This window comes from Columba livia, chromosome 1, assembly GCF_036013475.1.
Source record: "Columba livia isolate bColLiv1 breed racing homer chromosome 1, bColLiv1.pat.W.v2, whole genome shotgun sequence".
Taxonomy (NCBI): Eukaryota; Metazoa; Chordata; class Aves; order Columbiformes; family Columbidae; genus Columba; species Columba livia.
The window spans coordinates 167,373,519-167,398,489 of record NC_088602.1 but is presented as its reverse complement, the minus strand read 5'-3'; the positions used below and the strand labels follow the sequence as shown (position 1 = coordinate 167,398,489).

General features: G+C 37.6%; 1 protein-coding gene across 4 annotated transcripts in view; it reads right to left on the bottom strand.

Annotated features, from left to right (window-relative positions):
* The window catches only part of CFAP54 (cilia and flagella associated protein 54), a 115,661-nt gene extending 90,896 nt beyond the window's left edge, over nucleotides 1–24,765 (bottom strand). For 2 of the 4 annotated variants that reach the window (XR_010468444.1, XM_065043473.1), the window contains exons 1-11: nucleotides 24,524–24,742; nucleotides 19,104–19,209; nucleotides 14,633–14,779; nucleotides 12,372–12,543; nucleotides 10,503–10,561; nucleotides 9,015–9,158; nucleotides 8,459–8,572; nucleotides 8,258–8,359; nucleotides 2,398–2,596; nucleotides 1,218–1,313; nucleotides 20–132 (exon numbers count right to left, since the gene is read on the bottom strand). Coding sequence is in view for 3 of the 4 variants with exons in the window: in XM_065043473.1 (XP_064899545.1) it covers nucleotides 20–132; nucleotides 1,218–1,313; nucleotides 2,398–2,596; nucleotides 8,258–8,359; nucleotides 8,459–8,572; nucleotides 9,015–9,158; nucleotides 10,503–10,561; nucleotides 12,372–12,543; nucleotides 14,633–14,779; nucleotides 19,104–19,209; nucleotides 24,524–24,714 (1,443 nt within the window). In the remaining variant the exon portion in view is untranslated. Of the gene's footprint in view, nucleotides 1–19; nucleotides 133–1,217; nucleotides 1,314–2,397; nucleotides 2,597–8,257; nucleotides 8,360–8,458; nucleotides 8,573–9,014; nucleotides 9,159–10,502; nucleotides 10,562–12,371; nucleotides 12,544–14,632; nucleotides 14,780–19,103; nucleotides 19,210–24,523 lie in introns of all 4 variants that reach the window. The other 2 variants (XM_065043480.1, XM_065043467.1) reach the window with 2 other exon arrangements.
* Between the last annotated feature and the right edge of the window lie 206 nt (nucleotides 24,766–24,971).

Genomic DNA, 24,971 nt, shown 5'->3' with positions numbered 1-24,971 from the left:
CAAAGAGCATCTGGATTACCTGGAGAAAATTCACAACAAATTCAATAGCAGAATCAAACACGTCCCATTCTTCATAGCTGAAAGCTAGTTTTATAAATTTCACAGCAGCATCTCCAGACACGCCCCTTTCTCCTGCAGTGATGAAAAAATATTTTATCTGGTTTTTACATATATACGGAAGGTTTATTTAAGCAATAATTGAAGTATTGATAAATACAAAGGTAAAACTACACCTTTTTTAATAGTCAGCACGATTTTGAAGGATTTTTGAGAGCTCTACAAGACACAATAGCTTTATTATTTTGCTGTAATGTCTAAGTTTATATACTACTTTAATGATGTGTCTGCAATGTCCTGTCTCATTCCAATGAGGCTGTACTATTATTGATACTACTGTACCTGTGTAGCGGATATCAAGAATTTAGTCCTTTCTGTTGCAGAAACAGCTTAAATCTGGGTATCACTCCTTAACAACCCTTCTTCACAGAAATTTAGTATAAAAAAATGTACAGCAACACGAACAATTTCTTGCAAGATAGGTGAGCATTTCTCATTACTATATTAGAAAATGTGCAGGTACCCATAAGGAGTCTATTTTCTCACACTTCAAGTTTATCCAAACCACAGTAAGGCAGAAAAGGCATTTCCTGGGCCTTGGAACTCTAAGTACATGTCTTAGCTAGTATTTTCAGCAGTGTTCTGCAGTCCTAAGAATATGTCATAGTCATTGTCATATCACCTGGGTATGTGGTCACTCAGCTAAAAGATGTTAGTAATTTTAAATCAGCTGTTATTTTCTGAAGCAGCACAGTGATCAGTCCAGGGATTTCAACAAGCTTACAACAGTTCTCTTACTACATCCCACTCCTCTTCCATAAGAAAGCACCAGGCCATCATTGCAGGATTAGAACTTTGAATGATTGTTTAGGCAACTATCATGCTGAACATTATGTGATTACAATGTTCATATATTACTATATACTACTTTAACAATACTTGTGTTAACAAAACCTTAATGATATCTGTACATAATCCCTTTTGAATGCCTTAACATCATATGTAAAAACAAACATATCTCACTCAAAGAGGACACCATTTTGCAGTCCCTTTATGCATAAAACTCCTACTACCATGAACATGAATTCTCCTCACAAATCATTTGCATCACTGGGTACAAAATCCTTTGAAAATTCAAAGATAGTTTACCTGTTAATTACCTGTTAGTATCAACTGCAGAAGGGTTGATGATGCATTAATTATACCAAAATGATCAGAGCAATGATTTCCTTGAATACCAGTACTGCTCACTCCACCTTTAACATAGACAATTTATTAAATCAGTTTGCATTTTATATTCTAATTAGCCAGTAATTGTCTCTAGAAAATATTATTCTGAATTGTATTTAGTCTCTAAAGAATCTTTTATTAACACAGTATCTCTATATCTATGGCTATATTCAGTCCAGAGCCTAGCAAAAAAAGATTTGGAAGGAATCATCAAGTCCAGTATTTTTCACAAGTTTTTCAATCTATATTTGAGGGCTTTTTTTTTTTTAAGAAAAAATTATATGGCAAAAAAAATGAAACACCACAGTGAGTTGTTCTTGCGTGGCTTCCAGACTCCCATCCAGCTGCTCGCTCACTTCCCCTCCTCAATAGGACAGCAGGATAAAATAAGATAGTAAAGCTCATAGGTTGAGATAAAGACAGTTCGATAAGAAAAGCAACGGTTGTGTGTGCAAGCAAAGCAACAAAAAAAAAAAAAATTCATTCACTATTGCCCATCGACAGGCAGATATCCAACCACCTCTTGGAAAGCAGGGCCTCAGGATGCATAGCAGTTGCTTGGGAAGACAAATGTAATAACCGCTAATATGGTCCCACCCTCTCCCTCAGCCCCAGGTTTTATTGCTGAGCATGATGTCCTATAGTATGAAACAGCCCTTTGGTGAGTTCAGGTCAGCTGTCCCAGCTGTGTCCTCGCCCAGCCTCCTGCCCACCCCCAGCCTACTGGCCTTTAGGAAGAGGAGAGCTGAAGAGACAGCACTGACCCTGTACAAGCACAGCCAAAACAGGTGTGTTACCAATGCTGGTTTAGCCATAAATGGGAGGCACAGCACCATAAGGGCTGCTATGAAGAAAATTATCTCCTTCCTGTTCATAAAACATTTAGATTACTCTAGATTTTTACTGATGTAACAGATAACAGAGATTGACCAACTGACTTCAATTTAATGAAGATGAAAAACATTGCCTGCTTTTACAGGTGCTACTGTTATAAATTAAATATATGCCTTCAGATAAGGTCTTTCTATTATAGCAAAGAATAAAAAATAATAAAATGGAGGTACAAAGTCCTCACCAACAAACACTCTTTTCACTTCTTTATGCTGTTACCTGAGAGGATTTCCAGACCTGCCAGAAAAAGCTCTGAAATGACATCATGAATTTCAGTTTCATCAGGAACAGGAGGAGCAGGCCGCAGAACATGCCTGCTACTATCAGACAGAGCTTCCAGGATGGCAAGGAATTGAGCTGCGGCACCATCAAACATTTCTGTCAGCAGCCGTTCGGTAGTAGTGCGAGGCCAGGACAACTAAATAAGAAAATGTCATGTACACCTTGTAATATCTAAACCGAGCTACAATAAAGTCAGATTTCTTTCAAAACAGTTCACCTTCAGAAAGTAAGTACATGTTTAAAAGAGAAAATAATATACTATAAAATATATTGTTGTTATTCATTTCACGCTTCAAACGCATAGCAAAGCCTCGCGCTAAGTGGGTACAGTACTTAAGTGCCATAGGTTCATAGCAACAACACGCACTGCAGCATGGTATTTTATTTAGAAAGCAATACAATAGAAATTAGGAATGAGAGTATTAAGGCCACACAGTTTAAATCCACACAGGTCTCTCCTTATAATGATACAGACTTGACCATAAGGAGCTAAGTTCTACACACTGCAGAAAATCAGAGAAAGATTAGGATGCTCAGCACTGCAGTGAAAGCAAAACATTATTATATTCTCTCACTTGCACATTTCAAACAGCATAACATAAAAATACCAGGCAGATCACACCAAAATGTATTTGCGTTGTATCGGTTTCTGGGCATATTAAATCAGACAAAACTTTGTGAATTTCCTTCTTGATTTGCTGGATCCACATTCTTTATTTTAGCCTCCAAATTAATACTTACAGACAAGCTTCGATGTGTACTGGAATGAAAAAAATCCAAACCTGACTATTCAGTATCTGACAGCATTTAGAGTATTAAAGCTAACAGGTTATTTTTGTTTTCAAATATACAGTGAGTAAGCCTCATCAATACTGTAACTATCTGTCTGGTCCAAAAAAAGACAAACCATTTCTGCTGGGAGTAGAGTAAAAGTAAAAACAAAAGATAGTTAATATTGGATACTGATGGAGTATCTAATCTTGGAAACCATTTCCAGGCACTTGAAGGACAACAAAACCATCAAGAGTGGTCAGCATGGATTTACAAAGGGGAAGTCATGCTTGACCAACTTGATAAATTTCTATGTCGAAATGACTTGTCTGCTAGACGAGGGGAGAGCAGTGGATACTGTCTACCTAAACTTCAATAAGGCCTTTGACACTGTCTTCCATAACCCTCAGCAAGTTTGCAGATGACACAAAACTGGGAGGAAAGGCTGATAAGCCAGAGAGTCATGTTATCATCCAGAGGGTCCTCACCAGGTTGATAGGAACCTCATGACATTCAACAAGAAGTGCAAAGTCCTGCAGCTGGGAAGGAACAAACTCATGCACCAGTACATGCTGGGGGCTACCCATCTGGAAAGAAGCTTGCCGGAAAAGAACTTGGGGGTCCTAGTGTACACCAAGTTGAACATGAGCCAGCAATGAGCACTTGCAGCAAAGAAGGCTGACGGTACCCTAGGTTGCATTAGGCAGAGTATTGCTAGCAAGTCAAGGGAGGGGATCCTTCCTCTCTACTTGTCCGGCCACGCTTGAAGTACTGTGTCTAATTCTGAGCTCCCCAGTACAAGACAGACATGGATATACTGGAGACAGTCCAACCAACATCCTTGAAGATGTTTAAGGAACTGAAGTGCCTCCCTTATGAGGAAAGGCTGAGAAATCTGGGACTGTTCACCCTGGAGAAAAGAAGGTTCAGCGGGGATCTCATAGATGTGTATAAATAGCTGAAAGGAGGAAGTAAAGAAGACAGAGCCAGGCTCCTTTCAGTGGTGCCATGACAGGACCAGAGGCAATGGGAACAAACTGAAACACAAGAGGTTCCTTCTGAACATCAGGAGACACTCTTTTACTGTGAGGATGACCAAGTACTGGCTCAAGTTGCCAGAGAGGTTGTGGAGTCTCCATCCATGGATATATTGAAAAGCCATGGTCCTGGGCAACCAGCTCTAGGTGGCCATGCTTGAGCAGAGGGCTTGGGCCAGATATCACCAGAGGTACCTTCCAACCACAACCATTTTGTGATTCTGTGATGCACATTCTCCTTCCAAAACAAATTTTCAACATCTATTTTAATAAATCCTCATAATTATGTTTTCACGCTAAACAAATTTCAAAGCACATGATACATTTTATGTCATTGTATTCAATGTATCTTTTTTCCCCACACTGCAGATTTGGCTTTATGAGCCCAATCTAGGAATAAGATCTATGCAAGTAGAAAGCAATATCCATCAGGTATCTTCCATGACAGGCTAAGAACAAATTGCAGGCTTTGTTTAAATACCTTTGTAAAAATGCAGAGCAGATGGGCATGTAATTTACTACTACAAATATTTTTGCATAAGCATTGTTGTGTCATGTTTAGAAGACAAACATTGCACTGGTGCAGAAGAACCCCAAAGTGAAAGCCAACTTAAACTAAATAGCACAGACTAGGGTGTATCCATTTTTCAGGGTGATTCAAGTACAAAACAAAATTCCACTGCATACATACTAGAGGAGAAGGAAGAGTTTTAATTCTTTGCTAGTCCAAGCATAATATGCTCTGTAACATACTGGACTGAGCTCTAAATATAACTGTTCTACCTGTTATACTGCATCATACATGTCCTATAATTCAAAAAGGAAATTGTTTTGAAAAGTCAAAACATTAGGCAAAAATAAATGTCCCATATTTTCACTTTACTTAACAATAAACTTAAAAAATATTCTGAAATAATTATTAAAACAGTGCTTTCAGATTTTACATCATTCAACAAATCTTGTCAAACTACAAAAGGTAAGCAGAAGCAAATATAAATATTCAATATTATTCCTTCTTAAATAAGGTAATGAAAATTACTGTAGCACATTTTAGAAGCAAAACACTTTTGGTGGGGGGGTAATTAACAGCATAATTTCTAAAAATTTGTTGCTAACTTCAGGCACTGAGTTTTCTCAGAAAGTCAAACAGACACTGCAGAACTAAATCAATTACTGAAGATTTTTCATGCTTCTGGAGACCAGATATTTGTGATTCCTGCTATGTGACATAGGTTCTTAGTGACATGATGGGTGTCTGATGAGCAAACACCCTATTTGAAAGTATTCTGAGTTCCTAATATCCTAATTGTTCTGCAAGACTTTTAGATGATCATCATTCATTCAGAAGTGTTTAATTATTCCAGAATCAACTGACCTTGAGAAAGTTGAGCTGTACCTTTATACGTGCAAACCACACATAGTTGAACACGTGCAGGTTTGGGCCCTACCTCGGACAATGGGAAATTTCCCGTAAGTGACGTTTGGAACAGATCAATTGTGCTGTCCATGCAGCTGTTTAATATTAATTATGATTCAAGTAAATTATTTGAAACTGAAGTATCAGATAATCTTTTTAAAAGCTTTGATTAATAACTTACATAACAGAAGCATGTTACACAGTCAGAGCACATCTGTAACGTATCGGTATAACTTCATTATAACTTTACTATTAACCATAAACTGTATCAAATGAGCAATCTCAGCTCGTTCTGGTAAGTCTTTCTAATGCAGACAACTTCCTTTAAAAAAACCCAGAACGTAATATAGACTAATGGCAAGAAATAATTAAATAAAAAATAGATCAATATTAAACAATTATTTAAGACAGAAAATACATCATTCCTATTTCTAATTACTTGGCTTTTACTGTACCTAGTGCAGTATATGTTTTTACATAAAGTACATATCTCAAAGTATTTTATGAATAAATTAGATTGCTATGAACAAAAAAATCCAGATTAAACCTATTCATTCAGCTCTGAATGTTTGAATCTGTGCTAGCATCAGATAAACTGTATTAAAGAAGCTGTCACTTTGTAGTACCTCTTTCCTTTTATCTTTCAAATAATGCAAAGAGATTCCTCAATTTTGCATTATATTATGAGGTACATACATAATGGATCTGTATGTACATAATGAGAATTAAAGGACGATGGAATTTCAGTGCAAGGAGGCCTTGAGAAACTTAAGGAAGTAGTTCCACTGCGAGAAGTGCCAAGCTCTGCATATGGGAGAGAATGGTTCTCTACAGATGGGAAACCAACTTTTGGAGTAGCAGCACTGCCAAAAAAAGACCTGGTTGTTAAGCCTGAGCCAGCAGCGTCCTCTTGTCACAAAGAAGGCAAACTGCAGACTGGGTTACACTAGGAGAAGTGTAAACAGCACATTAAGAGGTTATTTTCTTCCCTTACTTGGAACTCATGAGGGTCCACCTAGAGTACTACATCCACTTTTGGCCTCCTCTCTGTAAAAAGGAAGATAAGAAACAGTATAGGGTCCCTTGGAGGTGTACCAAGATGATTAGGCGCATAAAATGTAAAAGAACAGGCTGAGGAAGACTTAGTCTGGCAAAGAGGAGGCTAACAGGCGACCTAATAGCTGCCCACAACTTCTTGAAGAAGACTTATGAAAGTAAAGAAGCCAAACTCTTCTGAGAAGAAACAGGTAGTATAACAAGGTTCAACTTTGGTGACTGGACTGGATGGCTTCAATTCAGATGATGCTGAAAGTATCAGGGATGACTTGCAGATTAGACATTAGGGAAAGAATGTTAATTAGGAGGGCAGTGCAGTACAAAGTATGTTAATTAGGAGTGTAATATAGTACTGGAAGAAGTTATCTAAATTGGCCAGGGAATCTCCTTCATTGAAAGTGTTGAAGACAAAGCCACATCTGATTTATCTGTCATTGGCAAAAGTCATGCTTCAAGTCAGAGGCTGGAGTAAATGACTTCCAGAAGTCCCATGCAACCCACATCTTTACTCCTACAACAATGCAATATCAGTTATTCTTTATAATGCAGAATATGAAAAAACAAACAAACAAACAAACAAACAACTCAATCAAACCAAACTATCTATATTTATATCACCATCAGCAAACAGAATAGCGCTTTTTATCACAAGGGGGTGTCACAGTGCAAAAGCATCAAAATCTTTTGCTTACATGGATGCAAAGCATCCCAATGAGCAGGCAATATTAGTAAAAGAGTGTGGTTTTGGAAGCTTGCTGATTAGTACTTTCAATCATTCCTCTCTGCCAGCTTCCTATGGAATACTGCAAGAATTAAATTCATTTAAATCACAATTGCAAACAGTAGGAAAGCAGAACAATCATCTGTCCATCAGAAAGGGAATATGTTAAACTCTGCATGCTGACCAAAAAGGGACAATGCACTCACACAAAAAAAGCATTTTCTTTGATTATTTTTAATTCTTATACCAATAGATCACTCATTTTTGACACTGGCTGTAAAGAACACAAGGAAGGAGTGAAATTTGAGGAAATTACTTCCTTAAAAATTTATTTTGTATCCTAGATTCCTTTCTATAAGTCACGATGGCTTGCAGAAAAGTGGCTTTCAAAAACAATCTCTCAAGAGAGTTCTTCAACATAAGTACAAAAAAATTTAAAAACATGGTAGTTTTTTTTTCAAATTATCCCTTTATCTTCACACTAATTTAACACAGCATGGAAAACTCGGGGCTCCCATACACTTGGTATGAATTCGAACAAGATTTCTCCTATCACTAACATAATTGCTAAAGGAAAAGAGTGCTAGGAAAAAACAGTATTTTCTAAAGTAGTAATTACTACATCTTCCCTCCTTTCAAGTTTCTTGTGAGTATTAATAATAAATCATGTTAACTATGAAACTGAAAGAGTACAACTTTCTCCTTGCACCGTGTGTACAAAGCAGAATTCTATCACATATTTACCACATGCAAATAGTAAACAAAGAGAATGATTATACAAAATGTTAGACTTACATTTTGTATTTCTTTCAGGCTAACTCTTAACTTAGGTCGAAAGGAACTTTTTGGCTTTCTTCTGGATTCATATACTGCTCTCTTGAAAATCATTACTGACATCTGACACAAAGAAAAAAGAAAGTAAATAACTGTGTTATGTGTTCTGTTCATAGAGATTGTAACTACTCTACCTGTTCATAATACATTGCAGAATTATACCTTTAGAGTGGCCTCTCTAAAAATCTTCTTTCTCTCTGAATTTTCCAGTGATGAACTGATATTTTCTAATTGCTTCAGTTCATCAATTTTAATCAGACCACGGCGAGCAAACATCTGTCCAAAATATTAAAAAAAAAAAAATTACACTCTGTTTTCATATTCTTTATGTTGGTATTTAATTTTAGAATCATATCATTCTTGAATTCAGACAACTGCAAAGAGCTGTCATGAAAGCCAGGTCATGAAAAATTAAAAAGGAGAATAAAACCTTCACAACACATCTTTTGTATATATGCATAGGGGCTGGGAATTACATAATGCTACAAGTCTATGACTATGATTATATTTCAAAGTACTATTGCATTTAACTTTAAATTGATTACTCATGTACATGTGGCAACACACCTCCAATTTGCAGTTGAATTTTGGAATACAGGCAGAACTCTAAATACATAAAATCTGATAATAAGCAGGATGTGTAATCTAGGAATTATATGTAAATATTTATTTCCCATCTGATTGCATCTGGAATGCTACGTATAGTAAATCAGGATACCTCTCCATGAATGCCAACTTGACAATCAAAATAACACTGAGAAACTGCAGTATATAGGGTGGCTCTCCATGTCAAATAATGTACAGATAAGAGCGGAATAGAGGATTCCATACATATACTGGCCCACAGTAAGTATTCCAGAACCTGTATTGAAGAAATACAGCTTTAAACTGGATACATTTTAAACTACATAAATATACAAAAAGGACACATACCAACATTTATCCTCACCTGTTAGGACAAATTAAAACAGGAAAATACAAATCACAGAAATTGTATTAATTTTTAACATGTTTTATTGACTGCAAAGCATTCCTCCTCCATATTATTGGGGCTTTTTCTCATTTGAATCTGTGGTCAAACATTACATTTTAGTCTCCAAGCTACCTTAACCACTCCAGTTCACTACAGTCTTGCCACCAGAGGTCCTGCCCTGTCTCATCTGCTCTTGAGACTTCTCCCTCTCCTTTGTGTCAACTCTAGCGATCATATTTTTCTAAGTTTGTTTCCAACTAGATCAGTGAGCTCATTTGGGATGCAATGGAGTCTGCCTTCTCTGGTTACAGCCTGCACTCAGATCAATTTACAACCATGGAACTACAGTATCGGCTCTTAACTTTACAGTCAACATAGTCATTGCAGCAGTCTAATTTTAATAATTAGTCCTGCTAAATTGACTGAACAATATCTTCCCCTTGTATTTTCTTTGGGTCAGCTGTTTCCTGAGGTACACAAAATATGCATAACCTTAGTCCTAAATTAAGTCAATATACAGATTTTCTTTCCGTCTGAATTGAAAGAACCTGAAATGCCTATGATCAGTTCCTTTGTTACCTGTACAGTAAAAGCTTGAATACATTAAAGGAGGTGCTAAATCACTTCGGAGTTCAATAAAAGATGGTCAAAGTGAAAAAATCTTTCCTGCTTGGTGAAAGATTGATATAAACAACAGATAAGAAAATATACTGAATCGAGGCTGAGTCAGACTCTGTTCAAGTTTTAGGGGAAAAAGCTAAAGCTAAGACAAATAAAAATTGCATTCCTGATTAAAAAGGGCGAGGCAGGGGGGGGGAGGTCATTTTTCTCAAGTATTTACAACTAACAACCTAGCCACCAGGTGTCAGTACATTTCCACTTTTATGAAACAAAAGACCAATTTTTTTGACACAGTTCCCTGAAAAAATAAAAAATAATTAAAAAAAAGGCACCTAGACCCCTTTGAAACAGTCTATCATATCCCATCTCAAAGACCAGCAAGACATCATGCTGTGCTCTATTCCACAACCGAGGAAGGAGCAGAGCCATAAAGGCCTGAGGGCTCAGAAATTGGCCATTTTGCAACATAGACATTTTATTCTCTTGTGACAAAGTGCTACTATTGGCAGCGGCAATACAATTGACATCTCACAGCACAGTGTTAGGCAAAATACAGGTGTATTTTCTGGTCTTCTGTAAATTTCTCAAATGTTTCTATTTACTTTGCCATACCTTAGCAGACTGACCTCTCATCATCAAATGTCTGCATATGGTGTATATATGAATAGTACCTACAAAAGAAAATCAGTAAAAAAAACAGGTACATTCTCTAATCCTACATGAATTTTTTTATGCTAACCAAATGAAACTTTTTCTTAGTATCTGGGTTATTTCCAGAGGATGACAAATGAACTAGTAACTTTTCTATAACTACTTTTAAATCAGAGAAGATGAAGCCATTGAATTCTTACACAGTATTAGCTTCAAAAATACCTACACGATGAAATAGTATCATAAAAGAATCAAATCTTAAAAATCCACTATATTGAATTTTTATTAAATAACTGATAGAGAGAAAAATCTAATTTTTATCCTCAAATGCCAGCCCCTTTAAAAAATATATTACCTCTCCTCACAGACTTTATGTGATTCTTTTAGTCTGTCATGGCACTGTCCTAGCAGACAATACCACTATTACATGATGTTAAGTTCAATAAGTGAAATGAAGACAATCAATTGTGAATATAATATTCAAAAGCATCAAAGTGACTTACAAATAAAATCCTGTCAAAAAATCAATTTAGACTATGTCAAAAAGATGATTTTCAAAAATCAGCCCTAGAAGTATAAAAGACACTGAAGTTCTGAGAGGGGGAAGTCTTTTCTTCTGCTGTAAGAATGTTCAGAAAGGGACACCTGTGGCAGTGGGAGGCCTCACAATGTCAACTGTCACAGCTAGAAGGGTGTTATTATCCCAGTAAGCAAGAATTGAAGAAACGTTAGGAAGATAATTTTTTATCAGTCAGATGCGTAATGAGGCACAAAGTCTATTGCAGACATGACAGAAAAATGCTCAGGAACTGGGAAGAATTTGATTTATTGCCTAACATTTACTTCTAATCAGATTAGACTATTGGCTAGGTTTTGTACAGAGGCCTGTCCCACACACAGGGAGTGGGACTTAAGAATGGCAAGTAAGTATATTTTTATTTTAATTCTTCTCCCACAGATACAGACAGACAAAAAACACACCTCAAAAGTAGGGACTGAGGGAAACGGCAGCCCCAGCAAAACAAAACTAAGAATTTTGACCAGTTGCAGTTCAAAGAAAGTAAATGTTCCAAAATTAAATTAAAACCACACAATGTCTTCAATTTATATTGCAACAACTGATCATAGTAGAACAAATTAATAATAGTCTTTTGACTAAATAACATTGCATTTCAAAGCAACAAGATACTGTTGTTGTTCTTGAAATAAAGATCTTTATATACCATTCTCTGTGTATCTAATTCATGGAAGTTTCATTTTTTCCTCATCTTTTTCCCTAATTCAGTCATTTATAAGTGGCACACTAAAATCACATGCAGAGATATTCAAATTCTTGAATGTCATATGGTATTTTTTAGAATAGTTTCATTATTAACTCCAGCCTTAAAGATCATTTAGAAAAAGTACAAAGATGTAATGTCATGGACAGTCATTTTCTACTCCTAGATCTGCAATCCCCTTTAAAAACAAATGAATAAACAAACAAACCCATTAACACAAACAATTTATTAACAGAAAATCTTATGAGATTTTTTTTAAAATCAGGGTTCACTCAAACAAACCCTTATTATACTGTTAGATTTCATTTTATTAGTACGCTTACCACATGATGAAAAAGCTATTACTTTTACAACTGTAGATCTCAAAAAGACACACTATGTAGAAACGTCAATTTAAAAATCCCTTATTTTAGGAGAAAAAAAAGCCTACTGCAATTGAAGACTAACTAGAGATTTATTTATGACCCTTATGTTGACCATAAAGAATGTGTATAAGTTTCCCTCCACAGGTTTGCTTAGCAAAGAAATGTAAATGGAAAGCCTGAGGTACCATTGTAGATAAGCCAACACAAACTCTCCTGAGGTAGAGCCACTTGCATAGTAACTCGTAATGAGGACAAGACGTTGAAACAAGTCTGCAGGGACTCTTGATTCTGGAGATTTCTGTCACTGCTGCAAACCAGCTGATAAATGCAAACATTCCTCTCTTGCAAAGCATGGAACTAAAAGGTATGGAAACATGTAAAATTAATATATAGAGATAAAATACATACGTCAATTTTTACATCAGCCAACAAAAAGGCGCATACTGAAAGATCAAGCATACAAGGAAAAAAAGTGGTGTGACATTGAAATAAGAATTAGAATATGGAGAAAGTGCTAAAGTTTTAAAGTTGCTGTACCCTTAGCCTGAGTCAGGTTCCACTGAGTCACAGGATGAAAAGGCATCTAGTGCACTAGGGCTGCTGAAAGGGGCATAAGGAAAAAGGATAAATGAGGCATTATAATTATATTCAAAGAATCTGGCTTTAATTCTTGGCTTCTCTGTATATGTCCTCTGTAAATTAAGGCAAGTCTTAACTTTTCTGTACTTTACTTTTCCATCTGTATCACAGAGATTATATTTCTCACTCTCATCTTGTTACTTTTCTACAGATGCATTGCTTCTTCTCTTCCTTGTAAAACCTAACATAAAGTGAGCTCAGTCTTGTCTGGAGTTCGGTGTCATCTGAACAAACCAACATGTGAGAAAATGAGCTAAGTGGAACACAGGCAGTCAGTAGCCATCAACCTCTCAGAAACCTCCTAACCTGATAATACTTGAAATTATATTATTTATTTTTTTTTGCAGTTAATTCACTGAAATTGGAAGTTGCAAGCCCTGGAACTCTGTTTCTGCAATTTCCCTGGTGTCACATAAAAAAAATAAATACTAGTTGCAGAAATATGGCACATAAAGCCTTTAGATATAATCATCTGACACATTATCATTATCCATTTCCAGCTGCAGAGATCATTGTCAGACTAGATTCTGTATCTAAAAATTAGGGATATCTCAGTGTCTAAAGGCTAAGTTATAGAACAGGCAATTTAGTATAGACTCATAATAACATCTGGCACTATGACGGGTTCTAGGTCTAGGCAGACATATAGAAAACAGGAGGAACCACCTCTGGGGCTTCAAATATATTTACAAGGCATTTTTTTCAATCAAAATAAAATGGGTTAACATAGTCTTTGATCATGTTCTCTCTAGGAAGCTGAACTACTTTTGAAAGGCAATAAAATAATACAAACAATGTACCTCTTCTGTCATGGTATCTGTTTCTAGCTTTTAAGCAAACTGTCTACTTTTTCTCCTACTAAACACCTATTTACAATCTAACTCTGACTAGAGGAATATGAATTTTATTAACTCAATACATGGGAGATGTCTATGATTTCCTTCTGTTGTTCTTGATCACAGAATAACTTGCATTAGTTTCTTTTTAAATATCCACCATGTACTGAAAATAGAGCTTCTCAGCAAAGATCTGCTTATGATAAAATCTAATATGTTTTTAGCATTCCCTCTCTACCTAATAAATACTTTCTTCCATGGATAACAAATGACAAATGGCAAGTCCCTGCCTCAATAAGCAATTAACACGAAAGGATGCCAACATGCTTTAGAGGTCACAGCTTCCCAGAGCTCAGAAGACTTACAAAACTATTCAGCATTCTGCCTCTTTTTTTCATAGTGAGCAAGCAAACTATTGATAGTAATGCAATCCTGCTTTTTTACTGTGTCATGAGGGTTTTTTACGTGTAGTATTTTTGCACATTTATGGTACAAATGGCAATGTTTTAATTCTCCTGCAACTGTGCCCAAATCTTAGATCACATCATACAAAAATTTGTACAATTGTAGGACATTTATCAAATTTTGCCCAGAGCCTGATTCTGACAGTGGTTCATAGCAACTATTTCAGAGCAAAAACTGCTGTAGGCAGTTCCAGAATAACCTGTTCAGAGAAAATTGCCTTTTTGACATTAGGCTGATAATGGTTGGCTTATGCCACAAAAGCATAAGCACTTAAATCCTCTTAAAAATATACACCAACTCTGGACGTTCATATCACACATATGACTATTAAATCTCAATACAACCTATACAGACAAACTACTAAAGATTAGTTAATATTAATATTGAATTAACACAAAGTACATTTGTGGAGGATAAAACGGGCTATTTATTTTGAATCTGTGCACGTCTTGGAAAAAAACAAAAACAGCAATAACAACAGCAAAAATAAACACCACACAACGTACCGTATGTGCTGCGTTTTTGTCTCTAATACCATTTGGAAAAAAGGTGGATTTAAATTGATGCACATCATTTACGATATCATCAAGGTTTACAGAAACAAACTGCTGAAGGTATCTTCCATAGCACTGTAGAAGGGCCAACTTATATTCCTGAAGAACGAATAATATGTTATTTTTACAGTTGGTACATTATATTTCTATTTCCGTTAAACATGTGCTATTTTTTTATTAACTTTATGTAAAAAAGTACTGATGTGGAAGAGCAGCTAAAAATAAAACACTGAAGTTTCATACATTCAGCAATGTAATTTCTAATGTGGACACTCAGCACACGAAAGGTTGAAGTATTTAAAAGATCTTGTGGTTTGAGAGTTGCTGTTTATTTTAATCATAAATATGACATATCAGAGAACAATTGTAAAATATTATTTCAGGCTAATGTAATAAACTCAAAAGGTTCCCGGAATGTCCTGCAGCTTTGCAACAGTAATGATAATGATACTTCACTTCTGAGTAATGCGCTTCGTATTGCAGAACTTTATAAACAACATACAGGCATCATCACTTCTCTCCCCCCTGTTTCCTTGATGCCAAAGCCTTTTTTTTCAATAAACGCAAAGAGGAAGAGTAAATTCCTATCAGAAATCAAACACTTCAGAATAAGATGCACTAAAAAATAATTAAACAAGTGACAACCAGAATTTACACATGGCCAAGGAGTCAGCATTAATAGATGAGAAATTGCCACTGGGTCTTTAAGAACTGTTAACAAACAGGATGTTGAGCTTTACATCTCATTCAAAATCGAGCTCCCCAGCAGCATGTTGAACCGCTCTAACATCATGCTGAGACTGTGGTTCAGCTCTGACTCAGCTGTGGAAGTGCCACTTACTGAATCACCTCCACCACTTCCTGCAGCGAAGACTGGTTAGAGCTCTCTCTACCAGCTCCACTAATTCTAGCACACACACACACACCAGTTGTGATAAATTCTGGGGAAAAGAAGTAACGTATCTGTAACAATGATCCTTTAATGTTTAATCACATTCAGAAGTATTTCCTTGAACCTACTTTTTTTCAGTATAAATTCCTATTACCACAGTAACAACCTGAATTTTTAATCGTCTGAGGAGTCTAATTCACATGGCCCTGTTGTCCTCTTTGCTGCATGAAAGCAGCAGCCACACACACAAACGTTTACTTGCCGTGGACCGCTATGGGCAGTCAGTCACTTCTGTAAACTAATGCATAGGTTCAGGCTGTGATAACTATTAGAATCTGAAGTCATGGATCAGAACTCCATTGAGTGAGTAACTAATATATAGCAAAAAGGCAATTTATCTCCCAGACAGTTTACAATATAAGATCAGAGGTAACAGGCGGATACAAGCAGAGAGGGAAGGGACAAAAATGAGTCAGTACTGATCAGTATGATGACTAATGGGGTAACTAATTTCCAGATACATGACGTAATGAATTCAGGTGTGTCCTAAAAGATAAACAGTAGATATATAATAGGAAGGAATCTGAAGTGAGAAAGTACTAAAAAAATAGCAAAAGAGAGAAAGTTAAGTTGGTGCTTACCTCTTGAGTACCCATATTCAATAATTCATTTTTAAAGACGATGCATCATTAAGTATTATATAACATAAAGGCAGATTCAAACTAGCAGTTTTCAAATAGGAGCCAAGAGATTTACTTATGGAATAGGCTCCAGCCCATCTATCACAGAGCTTGATGTTAAGCTATATTCATCTTTCCAGTAATGCATTGAAATTTATGATTAACTTCCATCTCATGTTTTTTATTTTCCTCATGGAAGAAAAAAAAAAAAAAAAAAGTGGATAGAATGAAAACTAAGTTTATAAAGTCAAATAAATGCACCTAAAAATGGGAGTTCCTAAGATCCTAAGAGAGCTCTTTTCAGATTTTTAGGCTGGCCAGCAAACAACTTTTTCAACATTGATAACTTTACCTTTCCTGTAGAAAAATACATTAGAGTACTGAAGATGCAAGCAGAAGTCTTTAGTCAGAATTCTGCATTATTTCTAGGCAATCTGTGTTCAGGTCATTTAGGACCTTGAACATAAGGACCAAATTACTATATTTGAGTTGTGCTATGGGAAGCCAATATAAAGTACACAGAGCAGGATTTGATGCGTTAGAAATAACCCTACCGAGTATGCTGCGAGAGCAGCAGTTCCCAAGCACTAAAAGCTCAATATGATATTCTGATCAATTCCTAGAGCCCAGAAGGGATGAAAACTTGAGGAAAACATCAGGAAAACATTAACATCAACTAGGAATTGCCTAGGCAGTGAAGGCTTTATTAACAAATGCAGTTATTCAAGCTTCCTTGAGAACTTCAGACTACTTCTAAAACTATACCATGAGCCTATACCTTCAATTATAACAGCTCCACAGTTATGGACTCTTCTACATGCCTTCTTCAACCTACCAGTCAGAGCTGACTGCTGCTGAAGTTCAGCTTCAGCTTTTGCTGTTCTTTACTAAGGAGACAGGTCCCTTCTGCCAAAGTCTTTAGGGCAGATGCAGTAAAGGATACATATATAAGATTTTGTTACATCTGTGTGATACTCATATCTTTGCCCAGTTCTGCAGAAAAGCTCACCTAGTAACCATATATATATGCTTCCCATAAATAGCATTTATCCTTGCTGGATTCCATAAGCAAAGGACATAATAGTAGAAGAACAGTTCCACAGAATGCGTTCCTCCAAAATATGGCCCCTCAAACTATCCTGATACATTTCCAATTATGTCCTCTTCTTTTACAGGTGAAAACAGAGAATCAAACAGTGTCATATACTCCAGAGAAGGAAAAAGAGTGAATCTGGGTGACAACTGTCATTTAACTGCTTTCCTAATGCAAAAGTCAATAGACTGTTCTTTAAAATTATTTTCAGTTTAAACACAATATGAGTTATCTGTTTTTCTTTCCAGCATGGAAAGGAATTTAAATTTAATACTCCCATTCTGAAAAAAAAATACAAACTTGACTTAATCTATTTTTTTATTCCCATTATGTTCAAAAAATAAGTAGAGGTTACAGAAACTCTTCCAAAAGCACATAAACATTATATTAACAAATTATAGACTTTCGCTAACTTTTGCACTATAAATATAATTTTTCTATTACAAAATTTTTCTGTTACAAAAATCTGTGTCTGAAATAGCCCTGAAAGACTGAAGGACATAGTTAAAATAAATACTTGACTGTCTCACAGTACAGACATGCTAAATAACCAGAGTTTTAAGCTAGGAAAGTACTATTGACCAAATAAATATCTTCAAATACATTAGTGGCAAAAAGTAGAAAAATCCACTGATGGATCAGTACAAACACAAAATCACACTAAGCAGAGAACATCTATTTAGGAGCTGTCCTTTAGTCTAAATTATGCTAACTCTCTACAAACTTTAGGTGTATTTTATGAAGCAACTTTTCAACTACTGAACCTTCATAATAAATTAACCTACAATTCTGTTATCCTCACATTCTGCTTCACAACTGTATCACTCGAGATCACGCACCCTTCTTCAATCCTAAAAGGAATGACTTGCAGCTAGCTTTCAACTGTACATCTTTGACCTGCTTCTAAGTGTTCTTTAGCAAATACCCTTGAAAGCCTCAGATTTTATGACATGATTGTCTGACATAAATATCATGGAGGTAATAAGTGGCACACCTTTGAGGGCTTTTTTCCCAGCAGACACAAAGGACAAATATTATATAAGAATATAACATAAGACCAATCTTATTGAGTCAGCCCAATAGTTACTAGCCCAGTATCCCATCTCCAACAGTAGTCAGTAAAGGCTGACTAGGTAAGAGTATAAAAACAGAGTTATCATGCAGCAAAACATCCCCCAAATACTCTCAAAGTCTTCAACAATCTAGCTCCTGAATCTTTTTTAGTTGAGATTTACCATTTTTGAGGAGACCAGAAGTGCACATAGAATTCAAGACGCAAGAGGATCATCGATACATATAGTTGTATAATGTGTAATTGCACCCTGCTTTTTATATTCTGTTCCTCTCCTGACAATTCTTTACATTCATGCGTGGTTAACTGAGCACTGAGTTGATATGTCAGTGCAACAAACCACCACCACTCTATCATTGCCAATTTGTAAGCATCTATAGGCACAGACAGATATTGTACTCTACCACGCTGAAACATTAAACAAATATTAAAAAAAGACTTCAGGGTGTTTAAAAAGGCAACAGGTGCACAGGAAATAGAGACATACAAAATATATCAAAAAATCAAGGCAATTTTACAATAATAAGCAAGAGATACAAACCACCACTTTCATTGGAATTATTTTGTAAAAGTTTTCACTACTTTCTAAATAGCTTTCAGTAAAATATTATTAAAAATTAAAGTAGCACAGAAACATAATGAAACAAATACTGTGACTGAGCCTTTTCTGTTTTCATATGACTTACTTTGATCTGAGCAAGAGAATCACCAACTTTCAGAAGTTTTTCATTGTAATACCACTCTGGCAGCCGAGGCTTATATTTGACCCAAATATTAAACAGAGTATTTGCTCTAAAAAAGATACAGGAGGAAAGATTTCAGATTAAACTGGCAGTAGACCTGTCACAACAAGTAAACAAATCAGGAAAACTTCAAATTGTGAAAACTCCTTTCTTCCAAATCTGTTTGAACCTCTACGTATTTCAAAACAAGGGATCATTACAACTGGATGTAGCAGACAGCAAAGGACATTTCTGGGTTTCATTTCTGCCACCAGTTTTTGTCATACATTTAAAGTAGGATGAATTTTCTCCTGTGTAAATTCTTATTAAAATGTCTTAGTATGAATCACCTTGCATTGTTCAAACACAGTCATAAGTGGACAATCTGTCCCACCTTTCAGCTCATATTTGAGAGGTTCTGTTTGAAGAAACAATTTGGTATTTTCAAGAAATTCACTGGATTACAGCTTACAGCAATTTTTTGACTGGCAACTACAAATGCTAAGAACAGGAAAAAAGATCCCAAAATAACACTGTATGTCAGGTAGCAACAAACTCAGGAATGGTTATCCCTAGAATAAAACACAGAGCTATAGAGTATATAGAGCTATAGAACATAGAACTACAGAGCCTGCGGTATATAGACTTATATCATGCATCGCAAAAGAAGAAAGTCATTAGCCTCTAGCATGAATTGCTTTTGGTGTGAAATGTTCAGGAATTTTAAATCATAAAGGGTAGGATTCAGAAAGAAGCAAATGACAAATTTGTTAAAATATAAAGGATTTTATGGCAATAGTTGCAATGTTCTTCTGTTGCCTCTGCCTGTTACTCCAGCCACAGCTGTCATCAAGGATAACTCTGTGTAACAAATTACTTATTTGGCTGAACCGGCGAGCCACCCAGTAACTGGCTCTGAGCATTTTGGCTGCTCTACAGAGGAACTGACTACATCACACCAGTATTCTAGTCCCTACTGATTGCTGTTTGATGCCCTCATGCGTACAACTTTCCCACTCCAGATTTCTTTAAGAAAGCTATATCCAAATTGGAAAACAATAATTGATCAGTCAGACTGATAACAAGCACAGGGATTTTTCAGAGAAAAATCCTCTTACCTAATTATTAATATCATAGTATTGGCAGTGTTCACAGTGTCAGGCATTTCTTACATTTATTCTCTTAACAAATCCCTTGTACAGAAACCTCAGCAAAAGGGTGCCTTGTGAAACCACAACAGCTGAATTATTCATAGGTAGCAATTTATGAGGAAGGAAAACAACTGAAGATAGTGGAATTAATGTTTTCGAATAACCTTCTAGCTGAATTCTGACATGTAAACCTTGTGCTCACTGGTATGTAGCTGGAGCTTTTCAGTCTCTTAAGACAGTGACTGTAGACTAGAATGCAAGACACTTTCTTAAGCCATTTTCTGACATTCAGAGACCTGAAATCCATTCCTACAGTCTCCCAGACAGCTCTTCATTTCAGCTTATAAGAAGACTCACAATAAAAAAAGCACAATAAGTAACGTCATTTTTTCCACACAGAAGGCTGCAAGCCACCTTCACAATTCAAGGTGAAACAGATGGCTGTATGAGAAACCTGTCAAAATCATCTTTACACCAAAGAATTACAACAATCATAATCCTTTTTTTCTAAAAGTGACATCTCAGCATAATTCTCAGTTCTTGAAAGTAAGCAGCAAAGAAATAAGTAGGACATTCTAGAGGTGTATCCTAAAGGAAAAATGCAGTAACAGCACAAACTAGGCCAAAAGCAACAACCTGAATAAAGTCTTATGAGGCATTATGTTTTTAAAGGGAACCGTAGCCTGGTCTAATGAAGAGCACCTTCTGAACGAGGAATGAGTCCCTCCTGGTCAATCCATAAGCAATTAACAGCCTGAGTGGCTATTGATTTCTTATGGTGAGAGAAGGCTACCAGTCTGGTTAGTAGGGAAAAATCTGCAGAGGCTCCAAAGTGAAGGAATCTGTCAGGCATCCAAGCAGTTCTCTTGGACTACCAAGGGAAGAAGCTTAGGAAGAGACTTCCAGATTTCAAGAGGTTTAATGGATGCTGCTGTGGGGTGGGGTGGGGTGGGGAAAATAAGTAATTTTCAGGTTGTAAGGCTGTAAAGTAACTGAAGTTAAGAATGACTGTGGATAAAGTTCTGGAAGGTGAGACTAATAAACTTCTTTACAACTGATCGACTAGAAAGTGCCCAGTGAGTATCAAGTTCTATTTTGAATGCTTATATTAACAAATTATATTCTTAGATGTAATAAATAACTAACAAGTCCTTAATAAACTAGTTTAGTAAAGCAGTGACAAATCTGACTAGACTTTCAACTCCAATGGGAAGATTAAGGTAAATACTATCTGCTACAATGCCATGACTAACTACAAGTGAGCTCATGACACAGGAATGTTTCTTTGACACAGACAAAGGAGGAGAGTGAGACACTGCCCAAACAGCTCATCAGCCTTTCCTTTAAAGAGGCTGTAGGACACTAGAATAACAAGTTAAGCAAGTGAATTATCAAAAAAAAAAATAATGGGCTGTTAGAGCTCAGAGGTGAAGTTTCTTTATTTCCAATCACTCCAGGAATAATAAAAAAAAAATCCCTAAGGTCAACCCGTACTAGTGTGCACAGAGTAACGTCCACATGGCAATAGTTCTGGGCCAAAAGGCTTTGTTACAGGTAGGAAAGGATTCTCTGACACTGATCAAAAGGTGTCTTACTAAAAAGGGAGGCTAAACCACAGAACATGAGATCAAATGATAGCCTTGAGCTATTGATTTTATGGCCCCAATGCCAGAGAAATGGGGTAAAACAACTTCTCTTTCAGTTGGGGAAAAAACACTTTTTGATTGTCACTTCTGATTGAAAAGATTCATGCTTCCAGTACAGGGCAAGTCCTCAGTAATTTTTATTTCTTACATTTGAACATTTTAAGTGCCTAAATTATGGCCTTAGTGTTGACTTATCAACACCAAAGGCTGACAGCATTGGAGGAATGAAGCTGACAATTTTCTTTTTCTACAGTGAACATACTTGCCATGTGGAAGCTGGTTTTCTTGCTCCTCTAATAACAAGAACACTTTGATCTCAACCCATGCCAGGAAAAGTAGCTTGACAAGTGACACAAGAAGTCTTTAGAGCATTTAGGAAAGTATCTGTAATAGCCATTACCTTCAGAAATTCTTAGGAACAACTACACTAGGGCTGGTTCTGCAAGCAGCAAACACTGTAATTTTGAGTTATCAAACAGTGAGGGGCAAGGGAGGAACAACCCTGAAATTTCACAAACACAAATAAATACCCATGGCTTTGCTAGCTGCCTGAACATATGCTAATAATCAGAATTCTAGTCTTCTACCTCTGTACTGCCTCTATACAAAAGAATGCCAGAGGATGAAGAGCTACTGGGAACTTAATGTCACACAACATTCTCAATGACCTGGAATTTTGGCATGGATCATCACTACCTGTGACTTCTGGGAGCAAGACCCAGGCAGCAATCATTTTCATCTCTGTGAGGAATGCTGCAGAATTCTTTGGATGAGGGAATGCTCTCATGCCAACTGAGTTATGTACAGACATCGGTCACATCCATAAAATACCAGTTTGAATAAGACAGAGCCTACTCAGGTCAAAATATTCCAGAGGGTAAAGAAAGGTTTGGAGACACCGTTCAGAAACACTAATTACTTGTCATGACATTGGCAAACAGATCAGAATCGGCATACCCAACTCCCAACCATAAGATACAATGAATGTGAAGAAGATACAATGAATGTCTTCATTTTGGTGGTGGCTGAAGTGACTGAGTGGCATTCCTTCCTCTAAGGAGCCTAGAGGGGATAACTTTCCCAGTAAGAATACAGATCAGCTAAAGCAAAAAAAGCAAAAAAAGGTCTGAAACTATAAATCAGAAGATTAAAAATAGCAAAGCACTGAAACCAGCTGCTGAAGCAATACAAAAGGCCAATATATGGAGATTCAAAACACTAGAGGCTAAAAGACTGGAGAGCGCTACCTGTACCACAGACCTAGCCCTAGACCTGAGGATGAATATGCCACATAAACAAATTAGAAATCCAGATGGCTTAGAAAAGGAAAGATCTCCAGTGCAGACAAATGGCCGGCTGCAGAATCTGAGTACCTCCTAAAAATGTATACAGCTCCTTTAGAGAATAGTCATTTGTAGACTACACCAAGGAAAGCATCAAGTGAAATACATAAGGATAGAAGCTGTACCTAAGTGATAAGCTAACCACCCTCTAACCTAACTCCTGTGCTGGTTTTGAATGAAATTTTGACAACCTGGGAAACTTTCATTTTTTTCATATTAAAGACCTGTAAATTCAGAATAGAACACTGTTCAGATAATAATGATAGAAAATCAACCATTTACCTTAAAAGAAGCAGTTGAACTTTCATCTCATAATGTAAGGAGAGCTACATGATAAATGTACAGTCTATTATATAAAAGACATATGCATGCACTATGAATCACACACCGATCCCAGTTGTTCTGTCTTAACTCCATTACAAAATCTAGATTTATGCATACCCACAGATAGGCATGTATGCGAGCAAACAAATATGCACAATTATATTTGCCATATGCTCAGCCTGTATGTATGTGTATAAAAATATACCAACGTAGACGAAGACATATGCACAAAAAGAGCTGTGTGGTGTTATCCTCATGTAGCCCTACTGTGAGCACCATCTTTTAGAGGAATGTACGTGCCCACACGTATTCACCCTCATGCCCAGTAGCACATGTTGCTGGGTTGCCAGTTTCTCCAGGACTGTGGAGGGATTTTCCTACCAGAAAGCTCAAGGCAGCTCTGATCCAGACAACAGTGGGGCTGCCAACTTCCACAACACCTTGTGCTTTTTTTTTTTCTTTTCCTAAAGCATTAACTTCTAGGAAGTGCGGGAAAAGGTGTTCAGATTTTGGAGGATTTTTACTTAAAAACAAAGCAACCTCAAAGCACAAAAACCAAACCAAACAAACAAAACCAAAACCTAAAAACAAACAAACAGAATTGTGTTGAGTGTTTTGGGACACTGCTGGGGCGGCTAGCCCAGGTGAACAACCAAGGGGAGGGGGAGCGGGAGCGGGAGGGAAGGGGTTTCCCGGCCTATGGGATGTGAGGAAGGAGCCGGGAAGGAGAGAAAGGTCGCGGCGGGCGCCCCGGCGGTGCCCGGCAGGCCGAGAACAGGAGGCCCGCGGAAAGACACCGTGGGGCGGCCGAGTGGAAGGGGCTGGAGCAGGAGGGAGAGGGATTTGAGGCCGGCGCAGGTGGGAACGACAAGGGGCTCCCGGAACAGGTGGCGACGCGGGTGCGGTGGCACAGCCCCTACCCGCGGCGGTGCAGGTCGTGCTGCTGCGGCTTGGACCCCGCCGCGCCCCCCAGCCGCCGCAGAGAAACCAGGACATCCCGCAGCTCGGCCTCGAAGCTGTCCAACACCGGGTTGCCCGGCGCCACGGCCCCGAAGAAAGCGGCTGGCAGGGGCTGCGGGACCGGGAATGGCGGCCCGGCGGGCTCCGCCATGATCCGGCCCGGCCGCGCTGGGAACGCGCCGCCGTCGCCAGGCAACGGCCTCGGGCAACGGCCTCGGGCAACGGCCCCGCCGGGCGCGCTGGGGCGGCGTCCCCTGAGGCTCGCGGGCCGGGCTGAGCGCTGACACAGCCCCGCTGAGCCCCCGCTCCGCGAATCTGCCTTCACCCCCCGGAGACGGGCTTTTCGGCTTCAGGGGTTGGGATGTAGCCCCTGCAGCGAGTGAGGGGGCTCACACAGCCCGACGCGTA